This window comes from Cricetulus griseus (assembly GCF_003668045.3).
Source record: "Cricetulus griseus strain 17A/GY chromosome 1 unlocalized genomic scaffold, alternate assembly CriGri-PICRH-1.0 chr1_1, whole genome shotgun sequence".
Lineage (NCBI taxonomy): Eukaryota > Metazoa > Chordata > Mammalia > Rodentia > Cricetidae > Cricetulus > Cricetulus griseus.
The window spans coordinates 87559801-87580777 of NW_023276807.1; the positions used below are offsets into that span (position 1 = coordinate 87559801).

A 20977-nucleotide genomic window follows, 5' to 3' on the forward strand; every position below is an offset into this window, starting at 1 on the left:
TGATTTCCCAGGTCCTGTTTTGAAAAGGGCAAATGCTGCCTTGTCCGACCTCGCATCATCACCTGTGAGCTGAGTTTCACAGTTTGTTCGTAATGATGACAACCCTTTTAAATGTTGTTCTGCGTTCTCTGGGTCCAGTTTACTTCATTCTAGCATAGAGCAAAGCATGCTTACAGGTTAAAACAGAGGCTGGACCCCCTGCCTCACAGTTGCCTCTGACAGATAGGGCTACAGCGTTTTTACTTTATCATTAACAAGGTAAACTTTGAGCTTCAGTGGAGTGTAAAGAGAGCTAGGCTGAGCCAGAAGAGGCCTGGGGCCTAGGAGACACACTTCAGCCACAGGCCCTGCATGCCAGCCCTGTGCTCCCTGTGAGTTTTGTTTTTACTCTTGAACAGTGAGTGTAACACGATGTGACTTTCTGTATTCACTAGGTAACTGTGAGATTCAGACTGATAAAATATAAGAAAATTCACAACTGCACAGTATTATGTAAGTATAGGAATCACATAACTCAAAGCCAAAGCGTTATAATTTTATTTGAAGGTTTAACTTCTTTATTGATTCTTTGGGAGTTTCACATCAAGCACCCAATTCTGCTTACCTCCCAGTCCCCCCATATCCTCTCCTCACCCCTGCAGTGCCCCCCATAAAAATTTTAAAAATCAAAACAAAACAACAAAGCAAGTAAGCAAACAAACAAAAACAAGAATAAAGCAAAGCAACTCCCCCACAAAAAACAAAACAAAAAAAAACCAAATAAAACCCTCTTTGTGTCTCCTCTTTGCCACCTCTCCAATACCTCTTTATTCGTCATGGTGCATTGGGAGCCTCAGTGTGCCATATAGTTTTACCCTTTTGTCCACTCAACAACACGTTATAGTTTTAAAAGGGGACCAGAAGTGGCCTTTAAATTAATTTACCTATCATTGCTTTTGCCAACTTCTTTGATCATCTTGTTGATGGCCAGTCCAACACTTTGTTCCACCCATCTAAGACATTCCACAGGCAATCTGTGATAACTTTGTAAAAATAAGCTACCTCTGCCGCAGTCTTTTCCAGTCCAGTAACAAAAAACGCAAAAGCTGAGAAATAATAGTAGGAATTTGTCGTCTCTTCTGTAACCTGTGGAGACAGATGGTGAATGACCATCACTAAGAGCTTTTGAAAGAAAATTCAGAAGGAGGAAGGTGATCCTGGTGCCAAAACAAAGTTTTTAGACAATATGTTGGCTTGCTTGTTTTTCTTAAGGGAAAAGTCTCTTTAGTTTGGTTGCAAGGTAAGGGTTTTGCTGTTAAGCAGAGTATGGTGGCAAATAGCTTCTAAAATGAAAAGCTGACCTGTATGTTGCAGAGAATGAAGATAATTTAATAGCTCAGGCCACACTAGGTAAGGGGGAAGGTTTCCATGAGACTTGGTTTAGCTAAGGTAAGCTGTGTTTGAATCTGGACTTAGGGTCTGCATGCTGTACCGCCTGGCATATGTTGAATTGATAATGTCGTGTGTTAAAGAATTCTGATTGTTTCTTTCGCCTCTCTCACAGCTTATAAAAATTCAGGCAGCCCCATCTAATGAATATTAATGGCAGCAATGTCTAGATAACTATGAAGCCCCCTGGATCTGTGGAGTTGAGATGTAGCAGTCAGGGAGAAATTTCTGTGGCTTTATTTAATACAAATTTACAGACTTTTAAAGAATAAACATCATTTAATATTTTAGTATCTGTATTCCAAAGCAGAGATTTCAGTGAAATGAAAAGCCTAATTTTCCCCCCTCGAACATTTTACTCACCAAGGTCTTTATTTTAAGAGACAGGAAACTGTTAGCTAAAAAAGAAATTAACTTAATCCCCCCTCATTAAGTTCCAGTCTTTTTTTGTTACTTAGAGACAAGTTATAATTATACCACAGCAGTGCAAAGCATGTTGTACACTTTGTTACACAAAAGAACTCAGTTGTTAAGGGGACAGTGAAAGAAAATGAGAACATTGGTAAATACTGATTTTTTTCCTGTAAATCTTTCCTGGCCCTTGGAAATACCTTTCATTTGGGCATTTTAATTCATTAACTGCAAAAATTCTACACATGTGATTTTAGGAAAAGTCAGTTCACTGGCTAAACAACCATTTCCCACTGAAGGTGATAAACATGGCCAAGTAGGTAGACAATGTCTGCACCTCCAAGCATTCCAGTTTTACGGTGGGGGGGGAGGTGAAGAGAGGGCACTCCCCTTCAAGTTGATATGCTTTGGATGTAACTCTTAGTAAGCACACAGCAAACCTCAGCCATGTTTACTCTCTTTCTCTTTCTCTCTCTCTTTCAATCTGTCTCTTTCACATACACACATACATACACTAAGACTCTCATTAGGAAAAGTTTTTTTTTTTTTTAATTTTAGCTTTACAAAGAGGGATGATCATTAAAATGTAGTTTGCACCACTCTCTTCCATTATTTGTCATCTTTATGGATGTTCTCTAGTTTTCATTGCACCTTTAATGGTAAGCTTGGTCAGGAGAGGTGAGAGAAAATGTGCGCACACTTGGCTCTGAGGTCTGCCTCACAGTATCTGCTAGCTGGGCTTCAATCCACGTCCCTGTAGATTTTAATGTCCCCACAGACTGCTGGCAGCCTGCTTCCAGCTGGGGCAGGCATGATGCAGTGAATTGCTTTTGAATGTTCTTTACTCAAATAGGCAGTAATTACAAGCTTAAAGAGGTTTAGTGGTCCAGTAAACTACATAATCACCCCTGAATTAGCCTGGGCTCATCAGTTGCAGTCCAGCAAGCTCAAGTCTGCTGTTTGTATGCAGCCTTGATCACATAGCAACCTGATCAGCAGGTGTGGAACAGCCAGAGTCCCCCATAAACACAACTGTCTACTGGGGACAATGATCTCTAATGAGATGAGGCTACACCATCACTGTAATTTAAGTGGGAAAATTAGCACTAGAGAATGAGCGCCAGTTCCAGGGGTCTTGAGTCATATTGGGAACAGCACGAATTCTCCATTGCTTTCTCCCCATCTCTGCCTTTCTCCAGAAACCTCCTTGCCAAATGTACTGTTTTGCCCCTATACTTTATTCTTTACACAAGGAGGTGTTCTTTTTTTTTTCCTGACTATTTAACGCTGGATAGGAGCATCGATACAGACAATAATGGGAACTCATTCCAGAACGGTCCAGTAGTATTTCATCCTCCTTGACTTTTCTCTTACAGTTTCAGAACCCTTTTGCTTTGATTTCTAAAGTGGAAAGTGTTCTTCAAGCTGATGATGGGTCCCTTTTAGTGGGCATGCTCTCGGAAATAGCAGAGATCAGCGAAGATAGTGTGAAAAGGGTCTTAGTTTATTACAGTATATTGTATAAATCAGTCATGAACTTTCTTCTGGAAAAATGGCTCAGTGCATTATGCTGTTGCTTTGTGAGTTTGTTAAAGTGCAGCTCTTGGAAGAGGCTTAGTGGAGAGCGCTTCTTCTGTCTTTTCTTCTGTTCTGTACTGCTCTGAGCACTGCTTAGGTTTGAGAACTTGAATTTCACCACTTTGGAGGGAGGACATACTTCCCAGGTTTGCAATAAACAAACCCACCAACAACTTAGAGTGGCTGTGAGTGTAAGGGGGAAATGATCTAAACATGTAGCTGATAAATCCAAACTCCACTTTAAAAAAATAGGTTCTATGCCTGTAAGTATTATCCATGAATAGGGCTTATAGAAATAGGAAGTTAAAGTGATCAAAACTTATAGTTTTGGAAGTGATAGAGTTGAGCAAGGAAGATGAATACTTGTTAAAGTGGGACATCTGGTTTCTTGACATTTATCTGTAGGAATCTACTAATAAAAGCCAGGTATGTAGCAGCATAGTGGTGCATGTCTTTAATCCCAGAACTTAGGAGGCAGAGGCAGGTGGATCTCTGTGAGTTCAAGGCTATCTTGGTCTACATAGTGAATTCGAGGAGAGCCTGAGCTACATAGTAAAACCTGTCCAAAAACAAAAACCAAAAAAAAAAAAAAAACCCAAAACCAAACAAAAAAATTTCACAAAACAAACAAACAAAAAAACAAACAAACCCACAACAAAAAGCCAGTTAAGGCATTCCAGGGGTGTTGCTAACTTCAATAACTCTCATTCGTTCATATACCAACTACTTATTGGGCACAGAACTTGGCTAGTTGCATTATGAATGGGAATTACATTGATCTGTTTTTACCAGTGTTTTATTTATTTGAAGGGAATTTGAATGTAATTTAACTTATATTTGATTAAGTGTCATGTAAGAAATGGAAGTAATTGGAAACACACACACACACACACACACACACACACACACACACACACACACACACGTTTATTTCAAAGTGGAGAATTTAAGACATATCTGAATGTGGTTGGATAGATTAGCAAGCATTTGATTATAGAATCTTAAGCATGTCCTCTCATATAACCTAGCATCATTCCTGCATATATAAGCAATGCTACAAGCACCAATAAAATGATGGATGTAGTGATTATTGTATTAACTTTTTTTAATCTTATAATAAGATTGATGTTTAGTTCTATTAACAGGTCTGGGTTGTAGAAACAAAAGACACATATTCATATTAGAATAATAGTTTCTTTATATATGAGTAGCCACCAGCATATACACCTGTGGTTAACTCATTAGGGATGAGCAGGACTGTCCCATTCATTGTATTAAAGAAAAGTGGGGTGGAAGCTAATCTTTGCTACTAGATGTTACTGAGTTTCAAATCCAAGCATTACTACTTACCAGCTGTGTCAATATGAGAATGATTTATCCTTCTGCACTTATTTTCTTATCTAGAAAATGAGTATAATTATTGTACCTCCTTGTACAAATACATATATGAAGTATTTTCAACATTGCCTGGGACATCCCCACCTTCCAATACATGCTATGCTTACTACTTATTAAATAAAGTTAATAAAGTTGCTATGGCTGGATGCTCAAGACAGAGTGTCGGCAAAGTCCTGGTGAGCTAAGTCTCACACTTCAACCTTGTCCAAATACTTGCTTCTGGAGAAAACTGGGACAGGTATGGGGTGGATATTGGAGAGGGAATGGTATGGGAAGAAATAGTGGCTGTCTTCTCACTGCGCATTATAATGAGTAACTTTCTCCCTTGTAATATATTTATTGGTTATAGAAGGGAATGGGGGAAATGGAAAAAAAAATGTCACCGGGAATGAAACCTAGTGGGAGAAACTCAGGACAGACCTATGTACCAGCATAGATGGTGGGAACCCTTGGGTGGACTAGGTCTGTGTCCTGGCCAAGCTTCAACATTCTGACCTGAAGAGTAGCTGATCATAGCTCCTGCTTGTGGGGGCCTTGAAGACTGCACAAGAGAATCAGGTGCTAGTTGGAATGATTTGGTCAAAAGTGAAACATGCATTCTCTTCCTAGTTCACCCTACCTCCCAAGCTCCTCCTATGATCTGTTTGCTTTCCTTCTGTTTCCATAATTGCCTACTGAGATAATCAACATTCAGGGGGTGATAATTAATCATAGCCATTCAAAATAATGTTAGCACTTTTCATTAATGTTAAGACTTCTAGGAAGGTATATAAGTCATTGCTAATTTAGAGTTCTACATTTTATCTTTTCTTCATGCACTCAAAGTGCTTTCTGTAGCATAGCTATTGAAGAATGGATTGAAAACACCATTATGCTAGACTGTCATGACTGTAAGAAAAAACAATAGGACAAGGGCTAATGTTATCCCAATCCAATAACACATGTCTTCTTTCAGTATTTTATTTTACATTTAATTCATATTTTGAAGAAATTAAAAGATCAGTTAAGCAAAGCAGGCAAAACACTTAATATTGACCTCATAACTGGCAATGAAGCTGTTTTCCTAGGCATTAAAAATACGCTCACATTAATGCAAGACATAAATATTTTGGGGAAATACTCTCCAACATTTCACCTTTCCCCCTACTTCTGTCATTCTCAAGTGATAAGATCAAGGCCACAGATTCTCTTAGGTGACTTTCCTATTCACACACTTCCACTGGTCATTTACTATAGCCCTGTATGATGGACAAGATGTCCAGAGAGGTTGTCAGAAGCGTGATTCAACTAACTTTTAGAAAAGTCAGTACCTGACAATAAACAGCACATTTAGTATGGACAAGTGGGCAGGGCAAACTCGAGATGTTGACAGAGCATTAAGAAAACAGGTCAAAATTTTACAACGTCACTGATGATGCTCCAGATATTTTTTGGCTTCTTAGCCGGCACTAGCACTGCTTCCTTCTCTTTTGAGTCCAGTCTGTGTGAGGATGCAGGATGCAACTACTATGCATTCAGCTTAGGCTCCTCAACTGCACGGGGCACTGCTTTTGTAATGTAAATGCCAGGCACAAAGTGTCTCTTTGATAATGTGCAGTCAGAAGACAAAAAAAGCATTCACTGAAACAGTAAAACTAATTCATAAAGCTGAAAGACAATAGGGAAGCATTATGGATTTTTTTAAAGGAAAAAAGTATCCTAGATCAATGTAATTGTCACAGTGTAAGCTATTCATAGTCAATGCATAAGGGGAAAATGACTGCAATTTTATTTACAGTGAAAGAAATTTTTATAGGCAAAAAAAAATCAGGTTAACCAGATATAGTTTTACTTGGTTACCAAATTTCTGCTTACCTTCTTAGAGCTCAAACACATAGCTGGGTATTTAATTTGGATCTCCTAGTTCCTTAGTGGCAAAAAGGGAAAACTCACAAGTTTGAACAGAATGCAGAGATCTAATGGTTAAAAGCCATATGGTAGTTCCCCCCTGTTCTTAAAAGGGAGTATCTCTCTATCACATACCAGAGTTTAGCTCAAGGTCAACTTATATTAATGCATTAAACTTAGCTGTGGAGGAGGCACAAGGCTGGAGGAAAAAGGATAAAAGAAGTTCTGAAATTGTTCTTCCAACATATTCAGCCAAGCCACAGAACATTGCCTTGATAAGGCTGATATTGGACAGTTGCCATAATTCCTCGTGTTAGATCGGCCCCTCTAGTACCCATTCCCATACCTTTTAAAGTATAGTGTGTAACATTTTGCTTGAAAATTGCTTCTACCTCAATTGCTTTGTTATAGCTGTTTTGCAGTTTCCATATAGAGGCACTGTGTGTCACAAGAAATTACTAATCTGAGGCTTGAGAAGGGGCAGTGTAGCCTTCCATTATCTCACCGGAGAGCCCTGTAGAGGATTATTTTCAGATTTTCTGCTGCCATTACAATGTGCTGTTTGAGTGGGCAAGGAGATGAGGGAGGGGACATTATTGAAACTTGGTTTCCAGGGCAGATAAGATAAAGTTCATCACTGTCTTGGCATCCACATTTGCAGCCAGGGGTGGACATTTTGATGAAAGAAGCCCATTTGGTCCAGGATGTTGTTACGATATAAGGCTGGACATTTTCCATCTGTGTGTACTGTGAAGTTTCTGTCTCTTCCCATTGATGCTCATCTGAAAAGGGTGCTTGATTGTTTAAATAAATAAATTCTCTCCCAAAGCATTGTAAACTCGTAAATACCAGATAACTGCCATCACTGTGGGAGGTTCTCCCATGCCAACCTTAATAAATAAAAGTAGAATTGCGCTAAGATGAATTTTCTTTAGAGAGTTGCCATTTTCTTTCTGTCATCTTCTATTCCTTTTGGCTAGTAAAAATGACAGTTCAGACTAAACTTTAATACAAGCTATTTTTAGGGTTTTTCTTTTCTTTTCTTTTTTCATCAGATATTCTTTATTACAGTTATACAGGACTACACTGGGGATCATTTTGTGCTTTGATAAAGTTGTAAGACAATTGCTGTATACTATGTCACTATTAGAAGTCATTCTGTGTGTCTAGCAATACATGAAGAGCGGCAAATGGTTTGGAAGTCAGGCTGCTGATTATGGAATTGATGATGGTCATTTTGTGGCTTTTTCCCCATTGCTGGGTTCCATTCTTCATAAGTGACTGGTTTCCCCTTTGAGTCCAGCATCTCTGCTCTCCCCAGTGAAACTAGACTGATGCATGTGTGCAGGTTGAATGCAGGAAGGGAGGGTCAGATTGGCCCATACATAATCACTGTTTTATGGCTTTCACTCAGTCCTGAGGTGTTAATGCAGATCAAATGGGAAGCACTCCAGACAGAGCCCTTGCAGCTACCACACCGCCTAGCTCTCCCTTTGCAATCGTTAATTCTTATTGTAGGATCTAGAGGTAATTTCGTTTGCTCTCTTAATGCTTTGCAGGTCTCCCAGTGGCCCTTGCATATCCTTTCTCAAATTCCCATCTTGATCAATTGTTTGCAAATAATTAAGCTTTTAAAAGATAATGGCACAAGGCTAATGTACACAGCAACAGCAAGGTCTCCCTCACTGTCTGTTGGATGGTGGTCAAATTTACTTTGATATCCCAAAGTGATTAAGTTGATTGGTGTATCAGGCCAGTGCAATAAGTCCTTCTTTCACAAGAACCCACTGATCTGTCCTCAACCAGTGTTCTTGTCATTTAGATGCAGTAAAGGATAGGTGCTCAGAGAAATACCAAAAAGAAATGGAAGCCTTTAGTTGCAATGGGTTTGGAATGAATTTCCACCTTTCTCCCTAAAATGGCACCTTTCAGGAATCCTTGATCTCTTACAGAATGGCTTCTGCCTTTGCCTATTGAGTGTCTTCACTCATCCTGTGGGCAAACACAATAGGACTGTGAGTGCTTTTACAGACATCTTGCCTGTTTGTTCATTTGTTGTTGTTTTGGCCAGGCCATTTTTCTACCTCTACAAAGACATGACCTTACTATCTACAAACAGCCTAGGTAATCAAGACTCATACAATTTGAGATATTTAAACTACCAGGGCTTATATTTAGAAGTCTATTTTTCTGTGATTTTTTTGTTTTGTTTTGTTTTTTTAGACAGGGTTTCTCTGTTAGCTTTGGAGCCTACCCTGGCACTCGCTCTGTAGACCAGGCTGGCCTCGAACTCAGAGATCTGCCTGCTTCTGCCTCTCAAGTGTTGGGATTAAAGGCATGAGCCACCAACGCCTGGCTTTTCTGTGAATTTTTGGCTGAGTAGGTGCCAGCTACATAGAGTCATAGTTTTCATGTGGTTTTGGCAATTATAGGTCTTTTAAAAAGGGAATTTAGAGTTTGTGGAATACCAAGGCCAAGAACCAGGAAAATAAAGAAAAACATATGGCTCTTCTACCATAGACAAGAAATTTGCAGATATCCCAGTGTATACATGGTCCTGGGTGTGATACCCTAGAATATTCAATTTAACATGTATCTATATCTACATCTATCTGTCTGTCTATCTATCTGTCTATCTACACATTCAACTTAGTACATACACATATAATGCCTACTGGTTGGCATGTATATCTCTTATTAATAATGTCCAAATTATTGTGACATTTAATTTTATCCAGGCTCATTCATATCTACATAAAAAATACATCCCAAAGAGCTGAAAATTGCTTAATGGAGACAGAGTGCTGGGTCTCTATAGCTTGGGGCTGCCTAGCAATTATGCTGCATGAAATTAGACACAGTTTGTTCCAATTACTTAAAATCAGATCACATGAAAAGTGACAGAGGAGAAGAAAAAAACCTAGACCTTTCTCATTTTGTGATATTTAAATTATGAAATCAGAAACTACACGATGTGAAGAAACAACTGATACTTGCTGTGGAATTTGGAGGGCTGCATTGCAGCTCTTTGGAGCTGTAATGATTCAGGTAATTTTAATGACCCAAGGAGAATTTTTCTGACACCATTTGCATAAATAAAATGTGAATTCCATTTGTCTTATAAGTGTGTATGTAAAGCTTGCTCACAAACAAGCATGCAAAAATACTCTTGAAAAACACAGGACAGGGAAATTGCTGTGACAATTCTCAATTTTCAAAGTAGCTTAAGATGAATGGCACAAATACTAATTTTTCCATCTAGTTTGGGTCCTAACATTAAGGCAGCCAACAAGACAAGGCAAAAGATGCTGTAACTCAGTTCTGCTGAAGAGTGAAGAGAGACATATTTATTAATTCTACTGAAAAATAATTGAAAGAAACTTTCTTAGAACCTGGAAAACTGTAAGTAAATAGTATTATGGAAAATGTTATAGACCAGAATGCCCATGTGTCCCTGCTTATAACTTTATGTGCAAATACCATCAACAACTAGGTATTAAAAATTGAGTATTTGGGGCTGATTAGATGGTAAGAGCTCCTGACAACATGAGTTCAATCTCTGGATACCACTTGGTACAAAAAGAGAACCAATTCTGCAAGTTGTTTTCTGACCTCTACATGTATATAGTGGCATGGATCTACACACACACACACACACACACACACACACACACACACACACAGGTGCACACACACATGTGCATGAATGCACACACACAAAATTAAGGCAAGGTTTTTTTTTTAAAGAAAATTGCACATTTCAGAATCTAGTTTGTAATTCTTATTGGGCACTACTGTTTAGAGCTGCTAGTGAGAGAAGCCTTGAACTTCAATGGATCCTAGGACTCACATAACAAAATTGAGGGTTATAAAAGTTGTTCATGTTCAAAGTCTTATAATTAGTGAGTGCAGCATAATTTATATGCTCTAATAGAGTCATTTATAGTATATACAATTTTTCAACTAGTATAGACACAGAACTACTATATATATAAAATTCTAATTCAGTGTTCTATTCGTAAGAAAAGAGATTCATTTGATGAGAATTGTGTGGCATGCTTTTATACAATAGGAATTAAGTTTTAAACGTAGGGTATTGGGTAGTGTTTAGTTCTGTACTGGTCCTGAGACCTGGTTTTATGTTGTGTGTGGTCCTAGTTCATTATGGCTTGAATACATGAGTCAACACCACTTTTAGGATTGAAGCAAAGAAAATACCGGTGTGGGTGGCTACACTTTCTCTGGGCTTTGAAAGACACTTCATTATCTGTTTTGGTGTTGAATCCGAATAGATAGTATCTAAGCTTACTTATTCTTTTTGTTCAAACTATTGCTAATTTCCCATTACATACTTACCTGGACTTTAAAGATGATGAACAGTAAAGCAATGCATTTCAAACTGGTACTTGGGTGAGAAGACACCCCAGCAAGGAAACAGAAAAAGGGCTTCAGAGAATGGCACTTGCCATCAGGGAGTGAGGGGAGGGTTGATGTGAGATGAGTTGTGTATGCATGTGGTCTGGTGGAGTATGGTGTGTGTGTGTGTGTGTGTGTGTGTGTGTGTGTGTGTGTGTGTGTGTGTCTATGTACATGCATGTGTGCATGTGTGTGTGTGTGTGTGTGTGTGTGTACATGCATGTGTTCATGTGTCTGTGTGTGTGTGTGTGTCTATGTACATGCATGTGTGCATGTGTCTGTGTGTGCATATGTGTGTGTGTGTGTGTGTGTGTGTGTGTGTGTGTGTGTGTGTGTGTGTACACCTGACCTTGAGCTGGACTCTGACAGTGACATTGGTGAAGTGAAGTGGGGAGAACCTTAGTGTGTTGGAAGAGTTAGAAATGAGAACAGTGTGGCTGAGAAGAAGCACCAGGTGAGACCTCAATGGCTCTGAACAGGCAGAGCTGATGGCTGGCTCTGTAGATTATGTAAGCAGTGTGGAGTTTTTTGAAGACTTAGATTCTGGGAGAGAAGAAGGAACTATCACTATTGGCTATCCTTTCCCCTGACTGGCTTTCTCACCTACAAAACAAGAGGATGCTGGTTCCATTCATGTTATTCAGAAGGATCTAATGGGACTAATTACATCCTGCCTGAAATACACCTGAAGCTCTTTAGAGAAAGGCACTATACTCTACAAAAGCAAAGCCTCATTCTAATTGTGTATTTATTGATTAAGTGGCAATCAAAGACAATGCTTATGGGAAAAACCACTATATCCCCACTCTCCACAAGCATATCCCATGTTATAGACCTAGGATGTATTTAAAGTTACATGTAAAAACACTGATGTGGTCATTAACGATTTCTTAAACATCTGACTGGACATTATTAATGAGATTAAAAGCTATGTTAATTGTCATCCAATAGACCAGAATTTAGTTTCCATGATACACACAGTTAAATTGAATATTGATAGTACCTTCTCTCATTCATAATGGGATTAAAAATAGAGGACTGACTGTCAGGACAACTTTATCTTGGGGAATTTATAGGAAAACAGACTTTCACACTAGCCAGTGTCTCCATAGGTGGAAACCACACCCCCAGGTGCTCTCCTATACTTTAGAAATGTATGATTCAGCTTAGATACACTTGCCAACTGAACAGAAAATGTTTCCACAAACAAATTTCAGTAGAATTCCCAATTCATTTCATTATTTAATTATGCGATTAATACTTTTTGTATTCTCTTCTTCATGGTAAACAGAGCTGGGTTTGTTCTTAGTATGTAACATACGGCCTTTGACTTTTTGTTGGCCTTTACATAGAATCCGAGCATATGTTGACTTTCAGATGTGGAAACAAGCTGTACTGGTTGCTTTTCTTACCACTGTGAGCAAAAAATAATAATAAATAAAAGAAACAAAAGAAAAACAACAACAACAAAGCATGGCAAAAGCAACTCCTGGGGAAAGGATTTGTTTTGGCTCACATTTTGAGGGGCTACAGTCCATCATGGAGAGAAAGGTGCCAAAGGGAAGGCACAGCTATAGGAGCCTGGGGCTGGGTCTCCACACTCTCTCCTATCTCCAGAGTATATTAAATATATATATGGAGAGAGACAGAGAGAGACAGAGACAGAGACAGAGACAACAATCTGATAAAACACAGTGAAGACCACAGTAAACTTTCTAGCCTTGCAACAAGTAAACTTGTTAAAGGGTAAATTCAGTATCAAGGTTCTGCAAGTATCCTAAATAGAAATTTATACACTTCACTAATCTTTGTAATTGGCTTGTCTTTTACTGCCATTAATTAGATGATGTAGTATTCCATTAATAAGAGTGACACACCTCAGCATTTTTGCCTTTAATTATAGACTTCACTAGACACGTTATTGACAAAATGGTATAAATATCGCCTGCTGTACACATACCTTTTTTGATCTCTTTCAGCACCCTTACCCTTCTGAAGAACAGAAAAAGCAGTTGGCACAAGACACAGGCCTCACCATCCTTCAAGTGAACAATTGGTGAGTAATTTGGCTAGAGTTTACACACTGTCTGTTCCCCCCTCTGGCAGCTTGTAGTTAATGTATTGCATGAAGAAGCCACACCCAGTTGCTGCTGCTTTCCCTAGTGGCTTGCTGATGCAAAAGTGGAAATAAACTGGACTAATGTGGAGGAGTGCTTTCTAATGTGGAAAATAGAATGTGTTGCCTTCCACCTTCTTTATGAATCAATAGGTTTTATGCACAGGACAAGTGTGTTTGGTGGATACTCACCCTGGTTCTGAAATCTTTATCACTGTCTTTGGCTTTTCTCTTTAGGATAATTGATAGAGTTGGTACCATACTATTTTCTGTAAAAGAAGAAAAATCTACCATTGCTACACAGATGTCTTAAATTCACTGAGAAACTAGTTCAGTTAGCTTTTGTTAGGGTTATCCATTTGAAGGGCACCTGGTGTTCTCTTCACACTCAAATACCAAAGAGGGGATAGTTGTTTTCTTCTCTGAAGGTCTTTACAACCTGATGTAGTTGAGGGCTATTCAATGCTATTTCTAAGTAAAGTGTACATTCCTCATCTGGTATAAAACTGAGGTGATGCACTGAGTGCTGAACAATAATATTCCGACTAAATGTCCAGCAACATAGCACCGAGGCTCTGAGAAAGTGTGATTTATTGCCCTTTGTGACTGTGCTAAAAGCCATGTTAAGATAATCAGTCAGGCCTACTGTCATATTTGAAGGGTATTGAAATCCTGTCTCCTCTAAAACTAATGATATCTAATTAATCGGCCTAATATTTTTAGACCAGTGTTTATAGTGAAGAAATCTTATCTTTTTTGAAATAAAACCCAGAAAGCATCAAAACCTGGTTGGAGAAAAGACAAAACTGGAGAATGACAGTTTTTTTTTTTGTAGGCATAAGTATTTCTTTCTGTTCAATAGGTGTCAAAGATTAATATTATAGGATCTCTGATTACATAGCCTAATCCATTTTGGTGAATAAATTTGTTCTTGATGTCCATTGTACTTACATTAACAGACCCTTCACTGTTAGAGAGCCTCGAGCCTTTGGGAGATATTTCAGATATATTAAACCCCATTACAGAAAATGTAATTTCTGTCAATATAATCCCATGTATTCTTCAACTCAGTGTTTTAGCGATAACAAGCTACTTATGCTATATTTGCCTTTGGAGGATTAATATACAAAGTGCACTATCTGCAAGACACAGACAGACTCACATGAGCTTTGCTTGTAAGGGTTATCAATTTCTATGACCTTACCACAGCCTTCAGAGATCAATTTTTGCAGCCTTCTTAGTGGATAGGGAACCCACAGAACTCTTATTGTATCTAAATATGTTAAGTTCTGTTGCCTCAGAGGCTTTGCTGTTTGCCTATTTTTATTTGCTATTGTCTTGACATCTTCAAGACTGTCAATACTGCCTGTGTGAAGTTGGTCTTTCAGAAGTTCTTACTAATTCCATGAGTTTTAAGTGTGCACCCACAATCATGTTTTGGGACTTCAAGTGATGGTGAAGCAGTCATAATGCCATGGAAGCTGTTGAAATGGGGCATCTCCTTGGGAAATGTTCTTTAGTAGATGTAAAGGAGTGGCAGGCTGAGCTCAAATTAAGAAGCACTAAAAAGCTGACTATCATACATGCCATCTCTCTTCGTCCTCAATGTTGCTAGCAAACTCTATTCGTAAACATAGTTACCAAATAAATTCAACACATTCTGCTGTGTAAAACATGTCTGATGGGATGTTTCCTGTGAACGCAGGGGCAAAAGGTCCTTCTGTGGTTTCAGGCAATGTATAGAAACCATCATTCCCTAGATTCTCTGTACAAGATCTTACCAGGGAGCTGAAGGTCTTCCTTAGTCAATGACCTCAGTTTTACATCTTCACTTTTGTAGTTTTAGGGAAGAGAAGGGAGACTAGGGATTAGAAAGCTATGAAACAGTTTTCAAAGTATGTGCAGACTTAAGGCTGAAACTCAACTTTGCAGATAGGTAACTTCAAAATCACCTTTTCATATGGGACAGAGTGTGTGGCTCTCCTTTTGCCCTGTCCTTTCTGAGTGTGGAAATAGTTCTTCCCTGCAGTTCAATTGTTTTGCATTTGTCAATTCCTCTGACCTCATTGACAACTTTCCTGGAGAGAATGTCTCTAAAGTAACCTAGAATATCCTAGATGGGTTGTTTTCTTTAAGTGTGATGAGTAATGGCATTTATGTATTGATTGAAGTTTCAAAACATTTTCCAAACCTTGTCTTTTTAAGAAGCTGGGAATAGTGCAGTGCTCTCTCCTTTAATCCCAGCATTCAAAAGGCAGAAGAAGGCAGATCTCTGAGTTCAAGGCCAGCCTGGCCTACAAAGTGAGTTCCAGGACAGCCAGGGCTGCACCAAGAAAGCTTGTCTTAAAAAAAACCAAACCAAACCAAGCCAAACAAAAAACAACAAAACAAACATACAAAAAGTTGGGAATAGATATATTTCTTTAGACTTTAGGTAGAAAATAGTATGCAAATAATGATGCTACCTTTTAAAAACTAAAGGTGTCATAGAATTAAACCGCGTGACCTATTTGAAGACTAAAAGGCAGAGAAAGTAGAGTGTGTTTTCCTTTTACTTCACTGTAATAAAAACACATGAAACTTTTTTGAGAGCCTGAAAATAAATACTTTCATTCTTTAGAACAGTAGCCTATGAGGTTATTTTCTTCTAGAAATCCTAATTCAAAAAAAAAAAATCATTAATGTCTTAAGACTCCCTTTTCACTTCATTTAGTTAAAACTTTAAAAAAATTCTGTCCTTCTTCTTGGATTTCTTAAAACTTGTTAACACACATGTAAATTTTTGTATATGCTATGAGTCACTGCCGGAGATGTTTCAGAAAATGCTGAAGGGCAGGTTGGGTGTAGATCAGTCATAATTATTGGCAGCAAAATAATGTATTGAAATGCACAATATGTTAAGTAAAAGCTATAAACTCATGTCTTGTTGCTACCTTGTCATAGGAACCTTTGCTGGTGCAGCTTCAGTGAGGCATCACCTAGAAAATTCGTCAGGGACTTTGGGGCACTGCTCCTTCACACCACCACTAAACCTGTTTTGTGTCTTTTTGTTGACATAAAGGATATGCTACATGTCAGGTGACGCAAACTAAAATAGATGGGGAATGAGGAAGTGGAAGAACCTCACTGTAAAAACAATAAGATGGATTTGATGGAGAGAAAACAGAGATAAACATGTAATTGCAAATATTCATATTTATTCTACTGCTCAGAATCAAAATAGAGAATAGGGATCTTAACATGGCTGGCATTAGAACCCTGGGATGGAATGAGATATTTATCACACGAGAGGCTGTACACTAAATCTATGCTGACATGTTTTGTTGAAATCTGAGGCAATTATTCAAATAGTCCAGAACATTAAAATATTAAAAATATTTTGAATACATTATTTGATTTAAGGAGATATTGCATGGCTTTTTCAAGTCAAAAATGCTATGACTAATTGTCTGGGTACCTCAATGCTGTGAGAAGTTTAGACTCAGAGTGTCATCAATTGTGAGATACAGCCTGCTCCACATGCTTGTGTAGCCTACCTGTTTGCTCCTTCATTATATAATCTCATTGAGAACTGATAAAATTAATATTTGAGAACTTTCTGTCTTTGTTTTTCTCATTGTTGTTGTGACAAATACTTCTGAGAACAATGTCAATGTGCTGAACATTTTTTTTTCATTTGAGGTAGAAATATTTTAAGTTTTGGCAGTAGATGGCTCTTCAGGTCTTTACTTATTTAAATATTTAGGCAGAGCTTTAAAATGCCATTGCAGAGTCAGGTGGTGGTAGTGTACATCTTTAATCCCAACACTTGGAAGGCAGAGGCAGGTGGATCTCTATGAGTTTGAGGTCAGCCCGGTCTGCAGAGTGAGTTCCAGGATAGCCAGGGCTGTTTTACAGACACACACAAAATATAATTTCAGTATTCAAGTCTTTTATCAAATGTGTTTTTACTTATTGTTTGAGAATTTCCTAAGTGTAAACAACTTGTTTTTTATCTACCCCTGACTCTCTACTATCTAGTCAGATGTTTAAAAAAATATACACATACATAAATATGTACATATATACATAAACTCAAAGCCAATATTTGGTTCTTTTTATCTTTAGTAGATCATCTTTTATACATTGAAAGTGTGAGTGGAAGATGGTCAAATAAAACCTCATTTATGTATTTTAGGGTGTGCTACAGACCAGGGAATTCCCTGTAACAAAAGCTGATGTACAGTTCTGGCTAGAAACCCCAGACAATTCCTGTCTCAGCAGTGTTTTAGCCCAAAGTGCATGGAGTAAATGTTCTAGTTTCTTGGCTTACTACTTTTCATGCACATACTCTCCTAGAAAGGCCTGATGTCAAATGATTATCTCTTTGTGTTTTATTTTGTGCAAAATATATAGTATATATGAAATCTGGCATGTGGATAGAGAGGAAACCCCTGTTTATCAATTGGGTGTATAAAATTCCAGACAGCACCCTGACATCTGATAAGATATCAGAACTAGTGTCCTTGATAGATTTTAGATTTAGAATTCATACTGGATCTTCCCAGGCCCTTCATCTATTTCCCTTAAAACTGCCAAGTGGTCAGGCATTACCTTCCATTTGTTACCCATAGAGGCCAGGGAGCTAGATTCTTTTGCTATAGGCAGGTAAAAATATAACTTATTTTTAGAAAATCTGATCTTTACTATAATAGATTCAACAGTTAAAGGTCAAGTTTATTTCTGAATTATAGTAGTAATGTAGAAAATACTTTTATAAGTAATCAGAGATTCTATAAATATAGAGACATGTTTAGATGTAAATGTTAAAACATTCACAAATTATCCTTCCAGCTTCTGGGATCTAAAAATCAATAAGGGTCAGTGGGTCCCATAGAATTGTTCTGCTTTTCTTCTGATGTAATTTAATAATACATTTTACAGATGTTGTTTAAACATTAGGCACAGATTGTTTTGTCAATAAAGCTAAGCAGAGGCATGACACAAAGACAAGGAAAAAGCAGATGTAAAAAGGAAAGAAAAAGGAAAACAAAACAAAACAAAAACTCATAATAGTGTTTAGTGGGAAAGGCTCTGGGGTCATTTGTTTGCTACTCAAGGGCAAAATGAAAGTGCAACTGTACAGTGATTTTTTTTCCCTGTCTGGAAGTCACCTAAGGATGAAGCAACTTCACAACACAGTCGTTTTATTACATGGATGCTTCCACTTTCCCCTCTGAGAATTGCATAGTAACCTACATTTAAAGTGGACTGCCTAATTGATCAATGGAGTAACAGGTGCAGTGTTTTTTTAAAAAGGAGAAATGGAAACAGACTAACTCTCAAGAACATTTCACTGTGTGTTGGTCTTTCAGCCTCAGTTAATTGCTATACTTTTCACCTTGAGTGTCAATTCTAATAATATTACCTTTACAGATACTTACTCTCAGCTTAGATTAGAGCAATAGTAAAATACTCAGTAGATAAAATACTGTCTAGTTGGTCATAAGAAAATATTGAAATCAGTCAAAAATGTTTAGCTTGCATATTGACAGAGACAGGGCTGGTGAGATGCCAGAGAGTCAGGGAATTATTAGAAAGGAAAGCTGAGCAAATAGCTCTGAGGGCAAAGGCCTGTGAGTTTAGAAACCTCCAGGTACTGCCATGTCAGAGTTTTAGGAGTTCAACAGAGGCACTGCTTTTGTCTGCAGATTTTAAAAAAAAATCCTGCAAACAATTCTGTTAGAAAAGGACTTCTGCTCTGACTGTTTGGTATAGTTTGCAAAAGTTTCACATCGCTGGCTTTCTCAGAGCTTTCCCTCACTGTATAAAGTCATATCCTTAACACTGTTGAAGACCGACACTCCTTAAGAAGGGGTAGGCATTGCTTCACCTTGGTGGATGGAACTTCGACTCTTTCTGTCATGGAAACCAGAACGAACCCTGTGTCTTGTAACTGCTGCTTCTCCTCCCAGGCAGCAGGTAGCATCAGGATTATTAGGACAACACATCAGAAGCTCAGGCTTCTGGCTGAGGAAGAGTTTGCAGACATATAAGGTCATCGAGTGAGGCTCAGAGTTGAGTGACCTATTCACTGTGAGCACAGTGTGTCTGGATGTTTGTGATTCCTTTCAACGAAGGAAAGGAATGGCTTGGGGATGGACTTTGAACATTGTGCATGGGTCAGCTGTACATGTTGCAAGACCCCATTAGGCCAGGTTTGTTGTTTTCATTCTGTTTGTGATGTTTTTCCTTCTGTAGAGGCTTGTGATGTACAGGCATGTAGTCAAACAGAGAAATGGGTGGTGAGGGCCCCCAGAGTGAGTGCTGTGCACTGACTCCTGTGTGTTAGAGCAGAGCATTGGAAGCAAGGCATCAAAAACTCGTCATGGGAAGTGGGTTCTATGAAGCATGATAGCTAAGGTAAAAGGGCTTGTCTCCACAGGTGACAGACGAGCCGTATGAGAATACAACGCTTACACAGGGCAAGTCATGAAGTAAGAGGAAAGAATATCAAAGAACTGATACTGCATCAAATGTTTAATCATGCCCCTGATTTCTGACTAGTGAGATGTGTGCCCTTAACTTAGGTCATTTCATTTCCACAGGTAGCAGCTTCCTGTACTTTAAAGTAGACACATAAAGCTGGTTAGTAAGAACTCTAGCCCCTGACAGCTCTGTTTTCTAGACTGTGTAGAGTGTATTAAGAAACCAGGTAAGCATTGTGAAGCCGATCTAATCATAGCTCTACTGCAGGGTTGGAGGGGGAGAGGACTGTGATAAAGAGATACACAGAAAATTAATTAAAAAGTTGCTACTTTCTCTCATCTTAAATAAGCAAATCAAACACTGTAAAATAAAGACTAGATGAAATTAAACATTATTGCAAGACATGAAAAACATGTGTGCTGTCATTTGAGGATTCATAATAAAGATAAATCAGTTGTTTTTAGCAGTGTGCTATGAGACTGTGAAGGGCACGACAGATAATAGCCTTGAAATTTCTGAAGTTATTGTACAGCAAAATTTGTTTTTTCCTCAGGCATTCAATCTTTTTCTCTGGCAATTTTGTACATGACAAACTTTTTAGTGGGTGCATTAATAATCTATAAGTAATGGGTTGTCAGGTGTCAGTTAGAGATTAAAAGATTGTTTAAGCACTACCCATTTGCTTTTTCGAATGAGTTTTGTAGGTCAGGAGAAATAACTTTTTGAATTGTGGTTGTGTATGCATACTGTTTTCCCCCTCCTTCATTTGGCTCCACTCCAGGTGTATGTGGAAGAACCATATTACATTACATAAATCCTGCATGTAGGAGCAGATTTGAAACTCACACTGTGTGAATCAAGGGGACGAATGTCTTGGCTGTCTTCTGTAAATGTATTCAAGTTTTTAAATGTTATTCTTTATTATCTCACAGGAACTTTGCAAGGGGAAACAGATTTAGCTATGAGGGGTAGTGGAGCTTTGCACGTTAGTGGTTCCCCAGCAAGTCAGGCTTAGGCCTATTCTTGTCAAATCTGTCTTGAGTGTGTTTACATATAGTTTGCCTTCCTGGTATTTTCTGCTTGCACGGGCCTGATCTCCACCTATTTTGTGTCAACAGTTGCTGAGCCTGGTGTTGGGTGATTAAGCATTAAGCACCCAGCCCTGAGCTGGCTGAGACCCTCTCTCCCTCACTTACATCACTGCCTTGCTTCAGGGCTCTGCCTACAGAAAACAAATAGCATGTTTGAGTGGTTAAAAAGTCAGCCTGAAATACT

General features: G+C 38.4%; 1 protein-coding gene across 4 annotated transcripts in view; it reads left to right on the forward strand.

Moving 5' to 3' along the window:
• Meis1 (Meis homeobox 1) overlaps positions 1–20977 on the forward strand; it is a 140308-nt gene that overhangs the window by 101732 nt on the left and 17599 nt on the right. For all 4 annotated transcript variants that reach the window (XM_027388072.2, XM_027388074.2, XM_035452884.1 and 1 more), the window contains one exon: positions 13098–13174. In XM_027388072.2, the coding sequence (XP_027243873.1) occupies positions 13098–13174 (77 nt within the window). The remainder of the gene's footprint in view (positions 1–13097; positions 13175–20977) is intronic.